Genomic DNA, 16640 nt, shown 5'->3' on the forward strand with positions numbered 1-16640 from the left:
TATGTACAAATAAAAATAAGTGAATATAGTAGGAACAGGAAGTGTATATGCTTCGAGAATTTTGACTAAAGGAGGAATCAGAATGAATTGAGGCTGATTAGGAAACACTTTCGCCACTGAAGTATGATTTTTCTCCATCTTATAGCGCTTCCCAGTAAGTAGGAAGAATTTCTTGGCCAGGGTTTGTGGGCTGCATGGTATTCTTTATGTATGTGTGTGACACAGCTTAACCATTGTGTTCTATGTTTTCCCAGAAGGAGCTGGGGACCTTTGCTCAGAGCTCTGTTGTCCTTCACCAGCAGTTCAATCCCAAGTTTCAGACCACATTCCAGCCGTGTAACCTGAAGGGTGCTATACAACTCATTGAAGACTTTCACTCGCATGTTATCATTGACTTGAGCCCTCAAAAAAATGTTCAGAAGAGTGGTGAAGGACAAAGCCCTGAATATGCAAGTAGGGTTCTGAATGTGTTGTGATGCTGGTCTGTTGGGGAAAATTGTCAAATGTGACCAGGGCTGGCAAGACACAGGACAGTGCTTTATGTTCCATCCTTTTTTGTCTTATTCCTTTGGGACTCTTCCACATCTTTTACATAGTTGGGATGGTTTAAGCCAGGAACAGAAAGAACATGGGTGGGTGACAAAGGAGGAAGTATATAAGGAAAAAAGTTAGTGCTCAAAGTGGAGATAGAGACAGGAGTGAGATTAAATATAAGAGCTGGGACAAGGAGAATATAGGCCCAATAAGTGGTTGTATGTGAATTTCTGGGAATTTTTCAGTTTTCTATAATGCATATTCTACACTGAGTGCACCCGAGTGCATGTCTTCTTTCTTTCTTTTCTTTTCTTTTTTTGTGGGGCAATGAGGGTTAAGTGACTTTCCCAGAGTCACACAGCTAGTAAGTGGCAAGTGGCAAGTGTCTGAAGCCAGATTTGAATTCAGATCCTCCTGAATCCAGGGCTGGTGCTTTATCCACTGTACCACCTAGCTGTCCCCCACTCTGCATGTCTAATAAGAATCCTAATATAATGAATTTATATTTCAAAGCACCCATCTTATTCACACATCTTTGCAAGGCAAGTGGATTTCCATTTTGCAAATAGATAAACTGGGATGCAGGGACTAAGTGATTTTGTTTGGTCTATGTGGTTAGTAATGATGGAACTAGGGCTAGAGCCCAAGTTTCCTAAGCCCTAGTACAGGATTCTTTCCAGTGACTCAGATGAAATTAAATGTGAATTTTGGTTAGATTTAGCTCTAAGACATTCTGCATGACTGTTTTCATAGTGCTAGGTTACTACATCAAGAACCTGTGATTTCACTGTTGTGGGCCCTTTTTGCATTTGTGAAGATTATAGCCTATCTAGAGCATATTCTCAGAGAGCTATTTGAAGTCAAGATAGGTTAATTAACTTGTCTCTGGCTTTTCATTGAGGTCTTGGACCTACCAGATCTTGTGACTCTTTGAACTCTGCCACTTCATCAAAGTTGTGCAAAACATAAACAGGTTCAGTTCTACTTCACATTGGGTTATTTCATACCTTTTTGGGTGGGGTTAGGGGATAGAGTTTTGATTTGGTTTACTGTTCACTAAGAATAAATATATGTATTAAATTTGGACCAGGATCAATATTTGGTGTGTACCTTTGTTTTATAGTTTGGTTTGAGTCAAAGTCCATGGCTCTTTTCATTAAAAAAAAATGTGTGAAGAACATACACTCACCAAGATACTCTCTGTAGAAGTCCTACCTTGAGATTTCACTGAGGCCCACTCAGAGGTAGCATCCTGTATGTCTAGAGTCAAAATGACTTTTCTTCTGGGGACTTTGAAGCATTTTATAGAAGATGAAATAAAAGTGAACAGGCATTGAGGAACTTCAGTTCGGGTCCTCTCAGGATTTTCTAGTTACAGCTTATTAGGGAAACAGAGAGCTTGGTATGACAGAGAACAGTGGAACAGAGGAACTATGAAAAAGAAAGATTTTTAAAATGGAGACCTTTTATTTTGTAGAAGGCTCATGGGGAATAGAGCAAAATAGAGTACGTTTATGTATGAGGGATGGGGCGAGGCAGGTGTGTAACTTGTCCTTCAAAGATGTGATGAATAATTATTTGGAAAATGGGACCAATTGATTTTTTTCCCCAACAAACATTTATTTTATTTTTTCCTGTTACATGTAAAGGTAGTTTTCAACATTCATTTTCATAAGATTTAGAGTTCCAAATTTTTCTCCTTCCCTCCCTTTCCTCCCCCCTCCACAAGACATCAACCAATCTGATAGAGGTTATATATGTACAAAGTGCTCTTTTTATCAGTTCTTTCTATGGGGGTGGATAGTATGCCTACTGAATAGTCCCTTGGGATTGTCTTAGATCATTGTATTGCTGACTGTAGTTAAGTCATTCATACTTGCTCATCGAACAATCCTGCTGTCACTCTGCACAATGTCCTCCCAATTCTGCTCAGTTCATTATACATCAGTTCATATGAGTCTTTCCAGATTTTTCTGGTATTGATGTGGGTTGGAATTTGGGGTCAAATTGATTATGAGCCGTCCCAAAAGAATTATGACTCAGTGACTCAGTTTCCCAAGTTTTATTGCAATACTGTGAGTGATCACAGGGAGAAAACCAGAAAAGTGGAAAGGTATCTCTTGAATAGTGAAAGGAAAGACAGCTATATTTATAGTATAGATAAATTGATTTATCAGTCTTATTATAATAATCTCCACCTTGGGGGAGGTACAAGGGAGGGTCTGTCCTACTCGTTATAATAGTATTCTCCACCTAGGGGTTCTAAAGAATATTGTGTATGATTTAAAGAAAGCTGAAGAATTCAAAAAGATATAATTTGAACCCTTCTAGTTCCAGAGTTCTGTGAATTGTAGATTCTTTTTACAGCCAGTGAATTTCCTTGTCTGCCGAAGCAAGTAGCCTGGATCCTGGCCACAAGCAAGGTCTTCATGTATCCAGAACTACTACCAATACGTTCCCTGAAGGTGAAGCATCCCAGGGATAAGATATTCTTCACCAAAGCAGAAGACAAGTAAGTATTCACTCATAGGAAGAAGGAAAAAAGGAGCCACAAGCTCTTCCCTTGGGGAACAGCCAATTTAGTGGGGGCAGATGGAACAGAAACAAGATGACAGACACCAGTGCAGAGGACCTGGCTGGCCAGAGCTGTCACCATCAGCCATTAATGGCTGGGGACAGAGGGAGAGATCACAGAACTGGGCTGGGGGGAAGAGGGGAGATGAGTCTAAGGAGTTGGGAGCAGTGTTTGGAAGGAGGGGAAAGGCCTGTTTCTGAGTCTCTGCTTCTTTTGCAGTTTATTAGCTTTAGGGCTGAAACATTTTGAAGGGACTGAGTTTCCAAAGCCTCTAATTAGTAAATACCTCCTGACTGCCAAGTCTGCTCACCAGCTGACAGTGAGAATCAAGAACCTCAACATCAGCCGGGCTCCTGACAATATCATTAAGGTGAGCTGCCCCTTCTTTATCCTTTACATCTCTATCCCCATGTCTGTGCCTTTTGTGGAAAAGGGTGATAACTTTGTTTGATAGAAGGGTGAACCGGGGACCCTAAGTTGTAAGTCAAACTCTCTTGTTTTGAACTCCCAACTTGTCGATGTGTGAATCTGACGTCTACTTGTATCCACAGGAAAAAAAAGACCTTGATTTCCCATGTGTTCCCCCCCTCCCCCCCATTCCCAATTTGGCTAATGCCATGAGGATTTTCATTCGTGTTTATCCTCAGTATTATAAGAAGACAAAGCAGCTGCCCATATTGTTTAAGTGCTGTGAGGAGCTTCGGCCTGATCAGTGGAAGCCACCTGTGGAGAGGGAGGAGCGCCATCTCCCATTCTGGTTAAAGGTAAAGTCCTTAATTGTTCCTTCTAGAAAAACTGACAGGGAACCAGAGTTATCATGGAAAACTCACTGCAAAAGACTTAAAAGGTCTAGTTCAACTCAAATTGGGCTGTAAGAAAGCTTAAGAAATATTCTCATCTGCCCTGAGATGACACAATTTCATTTTGTTTCTAGCATAACTGGATATAAAACCAGGTACTTTGAAAAAAAAAATCTCTTAAGCTTAGTAACCATGAATAAAAACACCTTCAAATATTCAAACAAGAATAAAAATGATCATATGTGAAACAGTAAACTCCATTATTTGTACTTTGTTAAATAGGAATATTGTTTAAACAATATAACACATTCCCTTTTTGCTTTCATGGTCCCTTCAGAACTTGTTTTCCTGATTTTGATGATACAATAAAATTCTAGTTTTCCATAGGAAGGTTTTCAGGACTTGGGGAAGGAGAAAGTGTCTAGAATATAGTCAGAATAATTATTTAGGGAGTTGACTGAGTAGACCTTTATTTTTCCTTTTAGCAACAAACATTTATTTTATTTTTTCCAGTTATATGTAAGGGTAGTTTTCAACATTCATTTTCATAAGATTTAGAGTTCCAAATATTTCTCCCTCCCTCCTTTTCCTCCCCCCTCCACAAGACAGCAACCAGGTTCTATATGTACAACCCACAAGTGTTCTTTTTATCAGTTCTTTCTATGGGGGTGGATAGTAAGCTTCCTCATTAGTTCCTTGGGATTGTCTTGGATCATTGCACTGCTGAGAGTAGTTAAGTCATTCACAATTGCTCATTGAACAATACTGCTGTCTCTATGCACAATGTCCTCCCAGCTCTGCTCACTTCACTATACATCAATGTTCATTAGTTTTTTCAGGTTTTTCTGGGATTATCCTGTTTGTCATTTCCTATTGCACAGGACCATTCCATCACAATCATATAGCACAGCTTCTTCCATCATTCCTCAATTGATGGACATTCTCTTGATTCTCAATTCTTAGCCTCCACAAAGAGTTGCTGTAAATATTTTTTGTACAATTTTTCTCCCTTTTCTCTTTTTCATGATTACTATTGTCAATTGTTTCCCTTCCATCCTCTTCCCTTCCCCATGATATTTATTCTATTATCCATCTTCTTTCACCCTATCACTCTTCAAAAGGGATTTGCTTCTGTCTGTCCCCTCCCCCAATCTGCCCTTCCATCTTTTGCCCCTCTCTCTTTATCCCCTTCCCCTCCTATTTTCCTGCAGGGTTAGAGAGATTACTCCACCCAATTGAGTGTGTACATTATTCCCTCCTTGAGCCAATTCTTTTTTTTTTTTTGGTGAGGCAATTGGGGTTAAGTGACTTGCCCAGGGTCACACAGCTAGTAAGTGTTAAGTGTCTGAGGTCGGATTTGAACTCAGGTACTCCTAACTCCAGGGCAGGTACTCAATCCACTGCGCCACCTAGCTGCCCTTCTTGAGCCAATTCTAATGAGATTGAGGTCTTTGAGCCAATTCTGATAAGTGTTAGGATCATTTATTACCCAGATTAAATAGATTACTCCACCCAGTTGTGTGTGTGTGTGTGTGTGTGTGTTAGTCCCTCCTTGAGGCAACTCTGATGAGTTTAAGGTCTTTGAGCCTTTTCTGATGAGTGTAAAATTCATTTGGGGGCAGCTAGGTGGCGCAGTGGATAAAGCACAGGCCCTGGATTCAGGAGGACCTGAGTTCAAATCAGTCCTCACACACTTGAAACTTACTAGCTGTGTGACCCTGGACAAGTCACTTAATCCTCATTGCCCCCCCCCCAAAATAATGTTATAAAATTCATTTACTACTCTGCTCCTCTCCCTTCTATTCCCCCACTCCATAAGCCTTTTCCTGTTTCTTTTATGTAGGATTTCACCTCTGCCCTTCCCCCTCCCCCAGTGCATTCCCTTCACCCCTCAATTTAACCCTAAAGATGTCATCATGGGGCAGCTAGGTGACACAGTGGACAAAGCATCACCCCTGGACCCAGGGGGATCCCAGCCAAAACCCAGCCTCAGACACAAGACAGTCACCTACTGTATGACCCCAGGTATGTCCCCCAACTCCAATTTTTTATAGTTCTCTAGGGTCTTGTATTTGAAAGTCAAATTTGCCATTCAGTTCAGGTCTTTTCATCACAAATATCTGAAAGTCTTCTTTTTCATTGAAGTCCCATTTCTTCCACTTGTGTAATTTAAGATTCTAAATGTGGATTCTAATCTGTTCCCCCAGTTTTGGGGGAAACTGACTAAAATCACTGATAAAACGAGTTTAGGTTTTTAAGGGTTTATTGAAAAATAGAAAGAAAAAGATTGAGAACAGAATTCCAACAGCCTGGCATTCCTATCTTTCCTCAAATTTCCTGTGAAGTCCTTTGCCACCACCACCACCATCAAGTCAGGAACCCAAAAGAGCCAGAGCTCTCTGCAGGCTCTCTTTCCTCCTTCCTGTCTCTTCCCAGAAAATAGGAGGATCCTCAAGTTGATTGGCTGGTAGCCTTGATAAGGCAGCACCCATGAGCAAGCATCATTTCCTGACGCCAAGGAAAAGCCACATGGCCTTGCCCTCTGAGGCATTTTCCTCATGGTGGAGCTTTCCCACAGCAAGTCTCCAGTAGGTGGCATCATTCCAATCATTACACACTGAAAGATTATGCCGAGTTTTGCTGGGTGGGTGATTCTTGGTTGTAATCCCAATTCCTTTGGCCTCTGGAATATCATATTCCATGCCCTCCGGTCCTTTAATGTAGAAGCTGCTAGATCTTGGGCTATCCTGACTGGGGCTCCACAGTATTTGAATTCTTTCTTCTTGGCAGCTTGCAGTATTTTCTCCTTGACCTGAGAGCTCTGGAATTTGGCTATAATATTCCTAGGAGTTTTCCTTTTGGGATCCCTTTCAGGAGGTAATGGGTGGATTCTTTCAATTTCTATTTTAGCTTCTTCTAGAATTTCAGGGCAGTTTCCCCTGAGAATATCTTGGAAGATGATGTCTTGATTCCTTGATCATGATTTTCAGGTAGACCAATAATTTTCAAATTATCTCTCCTGGACCTATTTTCTAGGTCAGCAGTTTTCCCCAGAAGATATTTCACATTGTCTTCTATTTTTTTATTCATTTGGATTTGTTTTATTGTGTCTTGGTTTCTCATAAAGTCACTGGCTTCCATTTGTTCAGTCTAATTCTTAGGCAATGATTTTCATCAGAGAGCTTTTCCATTTGGCTTTTCAAGCTGTTGACTTTTTTCTCATGTCTTTCCTGCATCACCTCATTTCTCTTTCCATTTTTTCCTCTACCTCCCTAACTTTATCTTCACAAAGTCCTTTTTGAGCACCTCTATGGCCTGAGACCAATTCATGTTTTTCTTGGATGCTTTAGATACAGGGGCCCTGATGCTGACATCTTCCTCTGAGGGTGCACCTCATTCTTCCTTGTTACTGAAGAAACTCTCTATGGCCCTAACCTTTCTCTGTCTGCTCATCTTGCCTTTCTTTTACTTGACTTTTAGCTCCTTAAAGTGGGGCACTGTTTCCAGGCTGCAGTATCCCAAGCTTAAGAAGTCTCAGGTGGTATGATTTAAGGTTCTTCACTCCCCTGGTCTGTTCCCTGGTCCGTAGGTGACCCCCAGACCAACTTGCTAATCAACCAGTTTTGTGTGTCCGCTCCCATGAGCCTGTGCCCTTCCCTCACCTGGGCCACTGCTACTTGAGCCTACCACCTGGTTCTCAGTAGGGGTGAAAAATCCAAGTTCTGCCTCAGCACCAGCATAGACCCCTGTGGTCTCCCCCCTGCCCAGGGCTCAGCCCTTTCACCAGACTGTGAGCTTAGTCCCAAATGACACTGGCGCTTCAGCTGATTCAGAGGCTCTGGGGTCTGCTTCCCTGGTAAGGCCTTCCTGGGTCTGGATCTGTGTCAGGGTGACTGTGGGGTTGGGCTCAACTCCTGTATCAGCAAAGCAGCTCCCTCCTTCTGACCTTCCAAGCTATTCTTGGTTAGAACATGATTTCAACATATTCTTCTGTGAGTTTTGCTGCTCCAGGCATTTTCCTATGGCGTTATTTGGATGTTTTTTGGAATGATTGTATCATGAGTTTGAGAGCTCACTGACTTTCCTCCGCCATTTTGGCTCCACCCCAGAAGTCTGAGTAGACCTTTTTCTTTTTTTTTCCGTTACATGTAAAGATAGTTCTCAACTTTTGTTTATACAAGCTTTACAATTTCAGATTTTTCTCCCTCCCTCCCCTCCCTCTCCCCTCCCCTAGACAGCAGGTAATCTGATATAGCTTATATATATATACACACACATAATAACATTAAACATATTTCTTCATTAGTCATGTTATAAGAGAAAAAATCAGAGCAATGATGAAAAACCTCAAAATAGAAAAAAACAACAGCATCAAAAACAAAAGAAATAGTATGGTTCATTCAGCATCTATACTCCGCAGTTCTTTTTTTTTTTTTCTTGGATTTGGAGATCCTCTTCCATCACAAGTTCCTTGGAACTCTTCTGTACCATTGCATTGGTGAGAAGAATATAGTCCATCACAGTAGATCAACACTCAATGTTGATGATACTGTGTACAATGTTCTTCTAGTTCTGCTCATCTCACTCATCATCAGCCCACGCAAGACCCTCCAGGTTTCTCTGAACTCTTCCTGCTCATCATTTCTTACAGCACAATAGTATTCCATTGCATTCATATACCACAACTTGTCCAGCCATTCCCCAATGGATGGGCACCCCCTCAACTTCCAATTCCTTGCCTGAGTAGACCTTTTTCAATGGAGGAGGAAGAAATATCTTTTTAATTTAGAGAGAGGCCACAAAGAGTATCAGATTCCTGATAAGCTCCTTATTTCTCCTCAACCCTGATAAGGAATAACCAGGGGGGCAGCTAGGTGGCACAGTGGATAGAGCACTGGCCCTGGAGTCAGGAGTACCTGAGTTCAAATCCGGCCTCAGACACTTAACACTTACTAGCTGTGTGACCCTGGGCAAGTCACTTAATCCCAATTGCCTCACCAAAAAAGAACCAAAAAAAAAAAGGAATAACCAGAGTGCTTGTCTTCTCCACAGGCTAGTTTGCCAGCTATCCAAGAGGAAATACAGCATTTAACTAATCATGCTGGAGAATCCGGAAATAGGTCTGGTTCAGCTGAGATGGGTTCTGACCCAGGTCTGGAGTCAGTGAATGATGTCCAGTATCCCCTTCTATTGCCCAAGGGTGTGGTGCTGACACTGAAACCACTTGCCAAACGATTTTCATCCAGGAGGATTTGGAGGCAGAGGTCATCAGTCCTGAAACCCCTCCTTATCCGCCCTACCCCATCTCTCCAGCCTTGCTCGAATGACAGTACTCAAGACAGATTAGCCCAGTCAGAAGCACCTCCACAGAAAGTGGACAATTCAAACTCCCAAATGATCCAGCCAGTCACTGGCTTGCAGACAGCGCCAGAGGCTTCACCTTTGGGTGTCAGTGGGAGTGATGGCATTAAAATTCCCAAGACACTGCCAGCTGTGGCCCCCAAGAATACAGCCAGGTCCCACGCCTTCCTTTCTCCTCCTCCAGTGGCCTTCCAGTCCAAAGTCTTGTTGCCCTCAGTTGTCACTCCCAATAGGTGTGAGCCAGGGATGAAGCCCCCAAAGAAAAAGTGGGCCAAGGCTTCCCGTCTCTTGAAACCTGCCCCCGTCCTTCCCTCCCCCCGGATAATCCTCACTCTTCCTGCCACCCCTATGAAAGTTGTGACTCTTAACAACAGTTTTAATGTGATCCCACCTCTTAGAGCTATAGCTCCAAGCCCTCAGACCATCCCCATAACTACCCTTTTGGTTAGCCCCACATCCTTCATCTGTCCATTAAACCAGCCCCTTATAGCTTCTATTTCACCTTTAATTGTTTCTGGTAACCCTGTGAATCTCCCTGTGCCACCTACTCCTGAGGAAAACACACAGATGAAACCAAGTATTCATTGTCCTCAGGCTGAAGGGGAAAGTGCCTTTCCAGTCATACAACCCAAACTGGAACCCCAAGAGTCATCTCCTCTTTGTCCAAGTCCATACCCCAAGGAAGAACACAGCCCAGGGCCTCCCACAACAGGCAGGGAGAGTCAGGCACACTCATTTGCAGGGAATGCTCATAGCTGGACTGTTGTGAAGACAATGGATGGGAGGCAAGTCCTGGAGCCACTGTCTCATACAACTCAAAAAGACATTGATTTTCTGCCAGGGAATCTGCTGAAGATTGTTAAAGTAGAGCCTGAGGAACCTGAGGAAGAAGCCACCTTGACTTGGAATAGGTTCCCTGAGACAGACGTTTGTGATGAAATAAAAAAAGAAGCCTTCATGGAGCTGGATATGGGACCTCCATATCAGGAGGCAAGTAGTGCTCCAGAAGTGAAGACAGAGGACGAGGAAGGTGAGACAGCAATGACATTCTCATCCCTCCAGGTGACTCAAGGTGAAGCAAATCCAGCAGGAAAGATGAGCAAAGGGTCTCCCATGAATATGCCCTCTTCCACTCATCCTGACATCATACTTAGTAGTCCCCTAGGTAAGCCTGAAGACTCATCCCATGTTGTTGGCCAGTCAGTGAGAACCCAAGCTGGACCAGAAACAGGGGGTAAGGATAGGCTCAAAGAGGAGGAGGAGAAAGAAGAAGAGTTAGAAGATCTTGACCAAGATGAAGAAATGGCATCAGTCTCTGAAGAAGTTGGGCCATTTGTCTCAGAGCCTCAGGTGGGAGTTTGGGGTATAAGCACTGTAACTGAAGACACAAATATATGTTTACTGTATAATCGTCTCTTGATTATTCTGGAGTGGGTGTGGGGACAGGAGTGATGGAGAATAATAGCACTGATAACCTGAAAATAATTTTATATGGCTTTGAAATATATTGTGTGCTTATCATCCCCCTTTTATAGTTTACTGAGAATGTTAAAAATTACTCAATTACTTGATAGAAAGGAACTGGGTTTACATATTTTCTATGGATCAGCTACAACAGAAATGACCTACATAGTGATAATTGAGTTTCTTGTGTATACAGTTGCATGGGGGAGTGTGAGTGGGATAGGTGAGTAGTGCCAGTGAAGGGAGAGGGACAATAAATAGTTCAGGACGACAGGATCCAAGAGATCAAAAAACCTGAACCCTAATATTTTTATGGATGATAGGATTGAGGTTAAGAGACTTGTGAAAGTTTAGAGACTTTACTATTACTTAGGTAATAGTAAAGTAATATAGGTAATAGTAGTGGTAGAGCTGGGATTCCAGCTCAGGAATTCTCAAACCAGTGTGCTTGCTGCCTTTCAGTTTACTGGAACAGATAATGCTAAAAATCTTCAGGAAAGAAAAACTATTAAATGTTCTTATCTCTTGTTACCTTTAAGCCCCACTCATCTAATTATACTTGTAGAACCTAAATTATGAATCATGGCCGGATAGTTGAGGTTTTTCGCATACTGCCTAACATCTTTTTCTGTTATATTTGTCAATGTATGGAGGAATGAGAAATGATGAAAGGGGTTTTGTAGGAGACTGTGGAGAAGCCAACGTGTCTGGTGTCTGGGAAGTGCATGGGCCAAGAGAATGATTTTGAGGAAGAGAATCCTTGGAAAGAGAATTCTGGTCCTGAGGTTGTGGTGAAAGTGGAGAAGATGCAAAGCCTGGAGAAAGATGATGAGGTGATGGATGAAGTGGACAGACATCATTCCTCTCACCCTTGCTTCACCTAAGGTGATTCCAGAAGTGGAGACCAAAAGGACACCCAACCCAGGTGAGTTTGTTAGGTTCATCTTGAAGAGCTCTTCAGAAAGGTGACCATACACTACTCTTCATCAACCCCAACAAAGCCCTGGAGAGAGGGATCAATTCCAAACTTGCTTGCAGGATTTCCATTGAAATACCACCAAAGGGGCAGCTAGGTGGCGCAGTGGATAGATTGCCACCCCTGAATTCAGGAGGACCTGAGTTCAAATCTGGCCTCAGACACTTGACACTTAACTAGCTGTGTGACCCTGGGCAAGTCACTTAACCCCAATTGCCTCACCAAAAAACCCCCACAAAAAACCCCAAACAAACAAAAAAAGAAATACCACCAAAAGTAAAGAATGTAGCTTCTTTGGGAGCAAGGACCATGTTTTACATTTAATCTATTCATCAGATGGCCTAGCACAAAACTGAGAACACAATAGGTGGTTCTCAGCAAATATGAAGCTCAGAGTTGTCCACCTGATTATAAAATCCTCTTTCCACCAAAACACAGGAGATCCATGAGGCCTGAACACAAAGAAATTGGAGTTGATTCAGTTTTTTTGAAACCTGCTGCCCAGATCTTTAAGGCAATATGTTCTTGGCATTTGGCAATATGCTCAAGCCCTGTCCCACGAATACTGGCTGAGGGCAGTTTTGTAGGTCTGTCTCTTCTCATGTCTTTCACTGACTGCCATCTGTTGATTATGCTGGAGTTCAGATGGTCCTTGGGGGTGTGCATTATTACCACTAGCATTATTTTTAATTTTTCTCCGGACCTGTGCCTTCATTAGTGTAAGGTACTCCTAATGTGTTAATTGCTTCTTCTAATAGAGTTCAACATCTATTCTGCAACTTAGTCTTAGCAGTGTAGAATCAGTATGTAGGAGCCATGACTTGAATCTAGAGCTTTTTGAATCTGAGGCCAACTCTCTGCTATGCCAAGCTGCCTAGCAATTTCTCTTAAATCCATTTTTTTCCTCTCTCATCAAATAAAGTTAAAACTTTCAACTGTGCTTTTAGGGGAAGCACCATAGCTGTTGGACATCTGGAGCTAGTGAAGCCTTGTAGGGGCCAGAAAGGACACCCTAGAGCTGCTCTTCCTATACAGTGAGTGCATCCTAGAATGGAACTCACCGAGGGAAAAGTACATGGTATATTGTTCCAGTGGATCTAGCTAGCATAAGACCACAGATGCCTATGGGACTTACTTTGGACAGACTGTTTCCTGAACTGACCTACCTCTATTCAGATGGGTGCTCACCCAGCCAGTTCTCAGATTTGTTCTTGTGCCTTGATCTCGCCTTGTATTTCTTTTTCTTTCTTTTTTTTTTCTATGTGTACATCTCACAGCTGGTTCAGGTAGTCCACAAATGGTGTGTAACCCACCATATGTGATGGGCTAGAATTTCTGTAGCCTGGTTAGAAGATTACTTTGTTCTTGCTTGTTAAACTTTTGCTTTAATTGGTTTGTTTGCATATAACTGCAAGAGCATGCCCTCATTGGAAAGATGCAGTTGAAATACTCTGTTATGTTATAAATTGACTGGTTCAAGCTAGTGACTTCTGTTGACTCAAGCTGCTGGAAATGTTATGAAAGTCTGCACCAGCAGACACCTCCTTGTGTGCTTTCCAAACTGTACTGAGGTCAGAGGAGAATTCCCAGTGCTGGGAATCCTAAACTGAGAGGGGCTACACTCCAATAGCTGTCACTGTTACATCTATCATTCCTCAGACTGAGCATTCTTCCAAAGCAGGTGGTTTATGATAGCTTACCAGTGTTATGGGGTTCTTGAGGTCAGGAGTGACACTAGGTGTCAGGTGCATATGTTTCCTCTTCAGTATCCTTGTCAATAAATTCCCTTTCTCAACTTTAGTAGTGAGTGTGGCTTTCTTCCTTGTCTCAAATGTAATTAGAACCCTGAATTGTCACCGACTTGAACATCTACAATTTGCCTAGGCTTACAGGATCAAAATAAGCAAACACTCACCTGATGCTCCCAGTTCATCAAGTCTAGGCCCTGAATTTCTTCTTACTTATGAAATATGGAATCCTGCCCTGGCTGCTGGGAGGAGACCCAGAGAAAGAAGTAGTCATGGTTCTCAAAGATCTCTCAATCTAATGAGGGAGTCAATACCTATGCCACTTTAAACATAGATAAAAGACACATAATAGTGGTGTTGATTTTGAGATGTTTTCTATGGGACATCCATTTTGAAATATTCAATAGGCAGTTGGTGATGTGGGAGAGATCAGCAGAGAGAATTAGACTGGATATCACCTTCAGAGATGATAACTGAACCTTTGGGAGCTGATGTGGTCATCAAATCAGAGTACTGAGAAAGAAAAGAACCCCGGGTTAGGTGGGTGTCAAATGGATGGTGATCCAGAAGACTGAGAAAGAACAGTCACACAAGTTGGAGGAGAACTAAGAGAAAGCAGTGTCAAAGTCCAGAGAGAAGAGAATATCCTGGAGAAGCAAGTGGCAAATAGTGTCATAAAGACACAAAGACAGTAAATAAAGAGAAATAAAGAAAGATGAAGATTAAGAAAAGGCCATTGGATTGGCATTTAAGAGATGATTACTGACTGGAGAGCACATATTCAGGTACCTCATGAGGCTGGAAGTAGGACTGTGTAAAGGGCTGAGAAATGAGAGGAAACTGGAGGAAGTGAACGGAGGTAGTTCTATAAGTTTGGTTGAGAAATGGACTCAACTATATACCTCCTTAATTGATTTTTAATCATTAAGGACTAAGTGATATTTTTTCCACTGGAATATGTTATGTACCACCTGGACAGAAAGAGGAACTAGATAAAGAATTTGGGAAACAAATCACAAACCGATATAGAGCCAGGATATAGTATGTTAATGGGAGAACCTCAATTATACAAACATCTGTTGAAGCACACTCCCCCACAAAATAGCAGCTTAATAAATTCTTGACTTGCCTTAGAAATAATTTCATCCTTTAAGAGGTTAAGGAAACCAAAAGGGCAAATTCTTTTCTGTATGTGATTCTCAGTGACAGTGAGAAACTGATTTCGGGGCAGAAATAATAGAAGAAAGTGACCATTTTCTTCAAGTATTTGTAATAGGGGAGAAGATAACCAAGTGTATTCCTTTTTTTTTTTTTTTTTTTTTTTACTGGGCAATGGGGGTTAAGTGATTTGCCCAGGGTCACCCTGAGTACCAGATTTGAACTCAGGTACTCCTGAATCCAGGGCCGGTGCTTTATCCACTGCGCCACCTAGCCACCCCACCAGGTGTATTCTGACATTTATGTACTGTAGATTTGAGAAAGTGTGTTTCAAAGGGTGGAATCTCAGGGATTAAAATTTTCTATAGGGAAAGTCAATCCATGAAGGATGGACAACGCTTAAAAAATGAAATTTTGAAGACAAGAAAACAAATCCTAATGAAATAAAGCAGAACATGTGTGAAGATGATGTATATGCATCAACGGGAAAACATCAACCTAAGTTTTGTTTTGTTTTGTTTTTCTAAAGTCCAGAAAGTGGGAGCTAGGCTGAGTAACAGAACAGATCAGAAAACTTAAATGAGCTGAGGCTGGCAAGGGCAGCTTGGACAACAAAAGGCTATTTTTAAAAAGCAATGTGGAGGTGGCAGCAAGGCGGCACAGTGAATAAAGCACCAGCCCTGGAGTCAGGAGGACCTGAGATCAAATCTGGTCTCAGACACTTGACACTTACTAGCTGTGTGACCGTGGGCAAGTCACTTAACCCTAATTGCCTTAAAAAAAAATAAGAAAAGTTTTTTTTTTAAAGGAAAATAAAAGGCAAGCAATTCAATATAAGTTATAAATGTGTAGTCATGTAAAACAGTTTCAAAAGTTTCAACCATTTCAAGGAAAATAAATAATGAATGAACGAATAAATGAATGAACAAAATAAAAGCAATATGGGGAGAAAAAGGGATAAGATGACCTTTTCTTGTGGGTGAATGGGATGATGATCTTTGACAACAGAGAGAAGGCAAAGCCATTCTATCTTGATTTTGCATGGTTTTTGTTTTTTTGTTTTTTGTTTTTCCTACCAAGGAGAATGACCTCTGCACTGCAAATGACAACAAAAATGGCTTAATGTGAGGTGATGCCCTAGAAAGGTAAGGAAATAGTAAGAGAGAACCTAGTTACTAAGACCAGGGGGTTATTGTTGAACAGTCTGAAAACTTGGACAGTAAGCTTGATTTCAATTCCTGAGAAAATTCTACAAAGATCATGGAAAAGATGGTTGGTGAACATCTAGAAAGGGAAGCAACAATGACAAAAGAGCCAAATTGCCTTTAAGACAGGTCATGCCAGAATAACCTTGTTCCTTTCACAGAGTTATGACACAACTTGTAGGGAGGGTAATGCTAGCCATGTATTTTAGCAGAGCTTTTGATTAAAACAATATGATTCTCTCATCCTATTCTTGTGGAGAGAGATGTATATAGATTCACAAGTGATGAGATGGTTGGATTAAAAAAAAACCTAGTTGTCTATGGCTCAATACCAAGTGACAGGAGGTACCCCTATTTGTGCTTTTCCCTGTGTTGTTTAACAGTGTTATTAAGGACTTGGATAAAAGCAGATAGCATGTTACTCAAATTTGCAGATGATGATGAAACAAAAGCTGGGGTGGGGGACAGATAGCTAATAGACCTGGTGACAGAAACACAAAAGAACTTGACACATTAAGGGCTAAACACTAACAAATTATTTATAGAGGTGAGATTCTGTTAGCAGTTGGTCCGAAAAAGGATTGTGGGGTCTAGTGGACTCTAAGTGGCAGCCAGCCCCTCAAATTAGTGATTTTGGGGTTCATTAAGAAAAATATGGGTGGTAGGAATAAGGAGGTGAACGTCTGACCACACTTTGCTCATTAGACTTAACATAAAACATGGTACTCCATTCTGAGTGCCCCAGTTAAAAAAAGGATAAAGGTACAGTCGGGTGTCCAGAAAAGGTCAACCACGATATAGTGAAGGAACTTGAGTCCA

The 16640-nt window shown here is 41.7% G+C and overlaps 2 protein-coding genes across 8 annotated transcripts in view; both read left to right on the plus strand.

The window, feature by feature from the left end:
- YY1AP1 (YY1 associated protein 1) overlaps positions 1-12792 on the plus strand; it is a 36950-nt gene extending 24158 nt beyond the window's left edge. For all 5 annotated transcript variants that reach the window (XM_044002411.1, XM_044002408.1, XM_044002410.1 and 2 more), the window contains 7 exons: positions 255-453; positions 2902-3046; positions 3329-3479; positions 3757-3873; positions 8962-10620; positions 11418-11659; positions 12658-12792. In XM_044002411.1, the coding sequence (XP_043858346.1) occupies positions 255-453; positions 2902-3046; positions 3329-3479; positions 3757-3873; positions 8962-10620; positions 11418-11618 (2472 nt within the window). In that variant the 3' untranslated portion in view covers positions 11619-11659; positions 12658-12792. The remainder of the gene's footprint in view (positions 1-254; positions 454-2901; positions 3047-3328; positions 3480-3756; positions 3874-8961; positions 10621-11417; positions 11660-12657) is intronic.
- The window catches only part of GON4L (gon-4 like), a 298840-nt gene that overhangs the window by 176047 nt on the left and 106153 nt on the right, over positions 1-16640 (plus strand). The window lies entirely within an intron of this gene.

Source organism: Dromiciops gliroides, chromosome 4, assembly GCF_019393635.1.
Source record: "Dromiciops gliroides isolate mDroGli1 chromosome 4, mDroGli1.pri, whole genome shotgun sequence".
Lineage (NCBI taxonomy): Eukaryota > Metazoa > Chordata > Mammalia > Microbiotheria > Microbiotheriidae > Dromiciops > Dromiciops gliroides.